The sequence below is a fragment of the Geospiza fortis genome, unplaced genomic scaffold (assembly GCF_000277835.1).
Source record: "Geospiza fortis unplaced genomic scaffold, GeoFor_1.0 scaffold213, whole genome shotgun sequence".
NCBI classification, from domain to species: domain Eukaryota; kingdom Metazoa; phylum Chordata; class Aves; order Passeriformes; family Thraupidae; genus Geospiza; species Geospiza fortis.
Genome location: NW_005054399.1, coordinates 274,423 through 281,713, shown reverse-complemented (window position 1 = coordinate 281,713; position 7,291 = coordinate 274,423). Strand labels below are relative to the sequence as shown.

The 7,291-nt window shown below is 51.8% G+C and overlaps 2 protein-coding genes across 3 annotated transcripts; one reads left to right on the top strand and one right to left on the bottom strand.

Annotated features, from left to right (window-relative positions):
* Positions 1-53: 53 nt before the first annotated feature.
* Positions 54-1,978, top strand: RASD1 (ras related dexamethasone induced 1). Of its 2 annotated transcripts, none has more exons than XM_005425937.2 (2): positions 54-432; positions 651-1,978. In XM_005425937.2, exons 1-2 carry the CDS (start codon positions 147-149, stop codon positions 1,199-1,201), a joined length of 837 nt encoding a protein of 278 aa, XP_005425994.1. In that variant the 5' UTR covers positions 54-146; the 3' UTR covers positions 1,202-1,978. The 2 variants fall into 2 exon arrangements, with proteins under 2 accessions (XP_005425994.1, XP_030916955.1); XM_031061095.1 differs by having other exon boundaries at positions 722-980.
* Positions 1,979-3,356: 1,378 nt separating this feature from the next.
* MED9 (mediator complex subunit 9) lies at positions 3,357-4,915 on the bottom strand. The gene has a single exon (XM_014309070.2). It carries the CDS (start codon positions 4,138-4,140, stop codon positions 3,925-3,927), a length of 216 nt encoding a protein of 71 aa, XP_014164545.1. The 5' UTR covers positions 4,141-4,915; the 3' UTR covers positions 3,357-3,924.
* Between the last annotated feature and the right edge of the window lie 2,376 nt (positions 4,916-7,291).

Here is a 7,291-nt window from a genome sequence, read left to right as displayed (position 1 = left end):
CCGGCTCCATATAACGCGGCGGCCGCCGTGCAGAGCTCACACCGACCCTTCCTGAGAGGGAAGAGGGGCTGAGCAGCCGGGCAGGCAGAGCCTTCCTCCTCCTCCTCGTCTCCTTCTCTGCAGAAGCTGCACTTTTGCCGGCGTCAATGAAACTGGCAGCGATGATCAAGAAGATGTGTCCCAGCGAGGCCGAGCTGAGCATCCCCGCCAAGAACTGCTACCGCATGGTCATCCTGGGCTCCTCCAAGGTGGGCAAGACGGCCATCGTCTCGCGCTTCCTCACCGGCCGCTTCGAGGAGCAGTACACGCCCACCATCGAGGACTTCCACCGCAAGTTCTACAGCATCCGTGGTGAGGTGTACCAGCTCGACATCCTGGACACGTCGGGCAACCACCCCTTCCCAGCCATGCGCCGCCTCTCCATCCTCACAGGTACTTGTCAGGAGGTCCCTCTGGCAGATTCCTGCTCAGTTTGGGGATGGTTTTGCAGTCCTGGGAGGAGGGAGGTACAATTTTGTGTGTTCAAGTGGTTGGGCAGCTCTTCGTGGTGCTGCCTGGTCCTTCTTTCTCCAAGCCTGTATTTGACTTAGGAATGGGTCTCTCTGCATCCCCATCCCTGCAACCATCTCACGTTCCCTCTTTGTCCTCAGGAGACGTTTTCATCCTCGTGTTCAGCCTGGACAACCGAGACTCCTTTGAGGAGGTGCAGCGCCTGAAGCAGCAAATCCTGGAGACCAAGTCGTGCCTGAAGAACAAAACCAAGGAGAACATCGAGGTGCCCCTGGTCATCTGCGGCAACAAGGGCGACCGGGACTTTTACCGGGAGGTGCAGCCCCGGGAGATTGAGCAGCTGGTGGGAGGGGACCCCAAAAAATGTGCCTACTTTGAGATCTCAGCCAAGAGGAACAGCAGCCTGGACCAGATGTTCCAGGCGCTCTTCGCCATGGCCAAGCTGCCCAGCGAGATGAGCCCCGACCTGCACCGCAAGGTCTCGGTCCAGTACTGCGACATCCTGCACAAGAAGGCGCTGAAAGGCAAAAAGCTGCTGAAGGAGGGCGGCCGGGGCGGCACGGAGGAGGCGTACGGCATCGTGGCCCCCTTCGCCCGGCGGCCCAGCGTGCACAGCGACCTCATGTACATCCGGGAGAAAGCCATCGGCGGCGGGCACGGCAAGGAGAAGGATCGCTGCGTGATCAGCTAGGAGCCCCCGCTAGCCACGGGAAAGAAGGAAGGAAGGAAAGGAGGGGGGAAAGATGCTCGTTTCCGAATTGACTTTGGGCAGATGCCCAGCCGGGCAGAGAGGGCGTCGCCTCTCCCCCAGCCTCCCTCCTCCCGCTTTCATCATCTCCCTCCCCGGGGGCGCATTTTGGGAGCGAGGGATGCGAAGGGGGAGGTTTCGGAGGGCAGGAGGGGATGTCACTGGGAACAGCCTCCTCCTCTGGGCAGAGAGACAGGGAAAGGGTGAGCTGCTGGGCAGCCAGGTGGGAGGGTGAGTGTGGAGGGCACAGACCTTGGTGTTCCTTTCCCTCCCAAACCACCCAGCCTCAGGCACTGCCTTCGCGAGGGAGGGCAGGGGCCTGGTCAGCATCTGCCTGGGGCTTTGGGGTTGGTTCTTGGTTTTGTTTTTTTTTTCCAACTTGAGAAGCTGTGCACGGACTCTGGCTCTGTGTTGTGTGTTCATCTGTGTCTGCAAAACACATGCAGAAGACACTCCAAACCTGTTGCAAAGACATTGCAGAGTTACAGCCCCGATGGACCAAAAAACTGACTCTTGTTTACATTTGTCTTGTTTGATTTGCAAGATTTGGGGAGGGTGGGGGGGAGCAGGAAGGGTTTTACAAAATAAAATAATAGGCACTTTATGTAGGTATTGTTTGTCATTGACATGAACAAAAAAAAAATCTTCAAGTGTTTCTACCGTGGGTGAAACTTGATGTTTTATTTTTTCTACAAATTAATAAAATCTTTTTAAAAATTACACTCTGTGGGTTTGCCTTTGCTTCCTTGCCCTATCCCATAGCGAATCCTGCTCAACAAAAGGCCTGAGCTCCGAGGTGACAAAACCAGCCTGTCACTGCAGCCCTGTATTGCCCCATTTTCTCCAACTCCCAGAGCAAAGGTTCCCGCCTCTGCAAGCCTCTGCAAGCCGCCGGGTTTTGCCACACAGGGTAACGAGGGGCCAGGCAGGGAGTTGCTCACTGCCAGGGGTCACTGAGCCAGCACTCTTTCCTCACTCCACTACGCCGAGAGTGACGGTGCTGCCAGCCCCACGACACACCAGGCATGGCATGTCACTGCCTGCAGTCACCCAGCAGACTGACATCACTCCCTCCCAAAGAGCTGATTGTGTTTCATGCTCCTTGCCGATTAACTAAGCACACTTTAATGATGTCAACACAGACTGATTCATTGGCACCCCAGCTGGGATATTGTTTTTACTCTGCAATATGAGTAAAGGAAGTACTTTGCTCGAAAGGTCACCTTTACATCTGATGGTTTTTAATCTCTTCCCAATAACAAGTTGCAGTAATCATTGCTAGAAGTGAAAGGGAAACAGGAGCACTTTTCAAAGAAAGGTCATTTTCAACCTCTGCTTCCCCCTCACGCAGCAGCACAAATTTGTGTTTAGTACATATTAATGGCAAAAAAAATCATATTGAAGCCACAAAACAATGGTGGGGGAGTGAGGCTGCAAAGGAAACCATCTCAAAGCAAACCCTCTCAGTTTCACTTGAAACTTGGATTCAAGTTTACAGAGTTAACTTGCTCCTGAGCTAAGTGCCAGACATTTCTTTGGCAACAAGTTGTTTCTTCCAGCTCTGCCTATGCCTGATTTCACAGGAACAGCAACTGGCAAAAGAATGGAAAAGATCGTCCAGGCATGAGACACAGGAATTTATTGAGCTGAGACAGGCAATAGCTGATGGAAAGGCAATTTCAGTAATAAAAAAATGTGTACATTGTGCTTTGTTTATCTCAGTGTTCTGCTTTACTCAGAGTTTACTCACTGGCACCTTCCCAAAGAAAGTGCTAGTACAGTATCTCAGTGGGGACAGAGTAAATCTCTGAGCTACAGGTGAGTTGCAGCCATCCCACTGAGCAGAATTACCTGTTCCAGCTGCTCAAATGTTTGTGGTTGTGGGAAGCCCCTGGATGTGGAACTTACCTGTCCTGTTGAGCCTGACTTTATATGGAATAACTAAAAGTTTTTATCATTTATGCCCTTTGTTTTGATTCTTGCCCTTCCTCTGTTTTATGAGGGAAAGACATTGGAGCTGGGCCCAGGATCCCATGTGCTGCCAACATCCTGCCCCTGCTCCGCCCACATCCACTCAGTGAACACACAAGAAGGGCAGTTTGGAACTTATAAATCTTTATTTGACTCATCTCAGACACAACCACCAATTGTTTAAAAAGAGAAATACAGAAGTAACTGAAGTAATCATTCCTCTTCCAACACACAGGGAATGGAAAGTGTACCAGAGACTCTTTCCAGGGGCAGGGCCAAACAGTTCATGCTTCCCTCTTATGTTCCCTTTTGATGTTTGGCCATTTTTAAATAAAAAAAAAATTGCAGAAATGCCCCTTTTTTCACCAGCAGGTACTTTGACCCTTAGTGAGGAGAAAGCAAAATGTCTCCTGCTTGTTTAAATGTAAAAAAGAAGAACCCCACCCTGATAGAAAACAGGAGATGGGATATATATAAGTGCACAGTCCAGCAGCTGATCAAGGGAGGGTGCTGCTGCCATCCTCCCAGGAGAGCACACGGTGTCCTGGCCCAGTGTCACACACCCATGGTCCACACAAGGCACAACGTCACAGCCCTGTAACCACAAAACCTAAAGAAAGAAATGTCAACTTCTGCCACCCTGTTCAGCCTGCACAGGAGGTATCTCAGACCCAGAGAGTGGAGCTGTGTCTTTCCTACTCCTTGGGGATTTCAAACATGCAAAGGCTCTTGTACTTCTGCAGCAGCTCGTTCTTGGTCCGGACCTGCTCCCGCAGGTTCTGCAGCTGCTGCTGCTGCTGCTCTGGGCTCACCCCGATGCCAGGCATGGAGCTGATCAGTTTCCTCATCTCCTGGAACTTGTTCTTGAGCTCATTCAGTACCTGGTGAACATCCTGGCTGTCCTTGTCCATGCTGCAGAGGAGAGAAAATCAAGACACTGTGAATTCTCTTATTGAAAACGCTGCAATTTCCAATGCAACCAGGGTTTAAATTGGAATTCACTGGGAAAATTGCTCTTGGTATCTAGGTACACACTCCTGATTCATCTATCCCAATAAAATGACACAGATTGATATAGACTGGGTAGCTATGGGGCAACCTGGTATCCTGCAAATTTCCAGCACACAATCCAGTCACCTCAGGATGCATTAATCAGGTTAGGAGCTGCTCTGTAGCTTTCAAACATCACCCTGGAGCAAGCTAAATTCTCCCTCTGAACTCCTGTACCTCTCTTTGGGGAAGGTAAGATTGCATATGTGTTGTGTGTAGTCACCTGGAAAAAAAGATCTCAGTCTCACCTGTGACCTGTTGCTGCTATAATACAAAAAAATCAATGCAGCCAAACAGCTCAACAGCAGAAAACAGAAACTGTTCCCCAAAGTGTCAGAGAGTGTCCAAAGGCAGAGAAAATGGTACTTGGGAGCTTTAAAATGAGTCTCTGGGGATTAATACTTAATAAAAAGAGAAGCGGCGGGGGTTTTTTTGGGTTGGTTTGGGGTGTTTTTTTTAAGAGCAGCAGAATTGGCTCTGCAGCCAGCTCTGTGCTTTTCAAGGCTCAGTGTTGTCTGAGGCAGCGTCTGCCCTTGAACCCTCATTAGTATCTGACTCAGCTTTGTTAGCACCAGCAAGAAGTTTTACTGATTCCAGGCAAAAGCAAGTCCCCGCTTCCAGGCTGCCTGTTAACAGGGAGAGCAGGATTCTAATGGTCTTTGAAAAACTGGGAGCCTGTTCAATAGCCAGACCTAAAAATAAATCTGCTTGGCATGACCAGGGCAGAGAGGTGCTCGATTATAACTTTGGGGAATCGTGACATGGCTGAGAGCAAAACTTTTAAGCAGATGGCGGCCGCTTGTTTCAAAAGCCTGTTGGAACAAAATATTCATTATTCCCTTCTAAATAAAACTGCAGCTGGTACTATAATGTCTCCCCATTATGCAGGCACTCAGGGCCAGGTTGGCAGTGGAAAAATACAGAAACAGACACACAACCAACCCCATGGCACATCTGGGGAAGGAAGGGGTGACGCTGCCTTTCATCCATCACAGCTGCAGGCTGGCTTTGACAGGGATGTCCTCCCCACATCCCATCTCCTTCCCCACTCAAAGAGAACTGACAGCTGCCTGTTGCCTGGTTTATCCAAAGGGGTAAATATTTCAGGGTTGGTGGGGTTGTTTCTTCCTGATGGGTAGTTTTCAAGCCACCAAAGCAATTCGTGGAGAGGTAGGAGTGAGAAGGTGTGGGAAGAGCCTGCAGCTGCCTGCACTAGCACAGGATTCAACACAGCCTGTGCTGATACACTGGGCACAAAACCTGCCCTCAGGCACAGTGTCCTTCACCACACCAGCACAACCCACCATTGGTAGAGCCACACAGAGGGACCTCAGCAGTGATGCCGCTGACTGTACAAGGCTGAAAACATCAGCAGACTCTGTTTAGGAAAACTTTCTCCAGACCCAAACAACAGGAAGCAGCACCCATCCTTGAATGTCAGCAAATTTACGCGATACATCCTCGCTCCAGAGCACAGAGTCACCTTGGAGATGTGTCCTCACAGCTGAGTCAGTGTCAGAACAGCAGGGCTGGGCTCTGCCACTCGAGGCAATGTTAGAGGACAGCCTGTTTGCCATCTGTCAGGGACAGGAGGCACAGCATCCCACCGCTGGCCACCCTGGTGCCACCTTTCTGCCACACTGTTGGCTCGGGCCGCCCAGGAAATGCAACACACAAAGCCAAGGGAGGTAGCTGGGCAGCAGGAGTGGGTGGCTTGGTGGGACAGGGCACAAGATATCCCTGGGACTGTCATCTGTGAGTCACTACAACCTGATCAGTGACACATCACAGCCTGGGAGGTCTCAGCCCGTGGCTACTGCCCACTCTGGTGATGTACAGGCACACACCTGGCAGGGGATTTAGCCTTACTCTGTGGTCTGCACAGATCAGAGAGAATCAAGGTCAGGGGGGAACTGGATGGCCTACAGCTAGCACAGTGGGGAAACTGAGTGAAATTACAGTGTTTGTGTTCTCATGCCCATTCTGGACTGGTGTGTCTGCCCATTCTGGACTGGGCTGCTTGGGCTGCAGAACTCCTCAATGAATGCACAGGGAGAGGGCAGGAAGAAAGCAATTCATGCTTCCCATGCCCACTGCCTCACCCTGCCCAGGTGAGAGCACAGAGCCTGCCTGGATGGATTTCCATGGCTGAGACATCCCCTTTCTGGGAATTCAGATGAGCATCTCTGGAGGGGTTATCCTGGCCCAGAAACACATCAGTTCTCAGGACTCTTGTACCAGCACCTTTCACCTGTACAGTGCTTATCTTGAGCTGGGAAAAGAACAGTGTATGTCCCACCGAGGAAGCCATCCCCCTTTTTACAACTTCCCAGAAATGGGCTGCATGCCTGACGCACTGCCTGCGCTTCCTGAGGCTGTTATCAGCAAAGAGTAGAGCTCTCTGGAGCAATAACCCAGCGGACACACAGTGCTCCTGCTCTGGGGTTAGTGGTGGGGCAGTGTACCTGGGCCATGGGAGCACCTGCACTGCTCAGGTGACCCTGACACCACCCAGGTAGGACTCAGAGTGCAGATGTGCTTGAGGCTGCACCAGCTCCCTCCAACACTTTTCCCAGGAACTCCAGCTGAGATAAAAAGGGCAAAGGAGATGCTAGGAAGGTGGAGAGCATCACTAGAACGGTGACTCCCTTGCCCTACTACTTCTTCAGGGCATCCTGGGGAAGTGAGGGCTGGGAGAGCATCACTTCAGGGAGGATCCAACAGCTCAGCTCCCTGTTCAAGGCACTGTGAGGATGCTAAGGATGAAAAAACAACTTAGAGGAAACCCCATTGCCCTGCTCGCCATCCAGAGCATCCTGGCGATGCCGGGAGCCGGGTGAGCATCACTAGAGGGGGCATCCCACTGCCTCACTCCCTATCCAGGGCATCCCCGCGGATGCTGTGACTGGGACAACATCACCGGCGAGGGCCCCTTAGCCCCGCTCCTCACGCAGGCCCCCGAGAGCTCCGGTGTGAGGCAGCACCGTCCGAGCGGTGCGGCTGCGGCAGGGC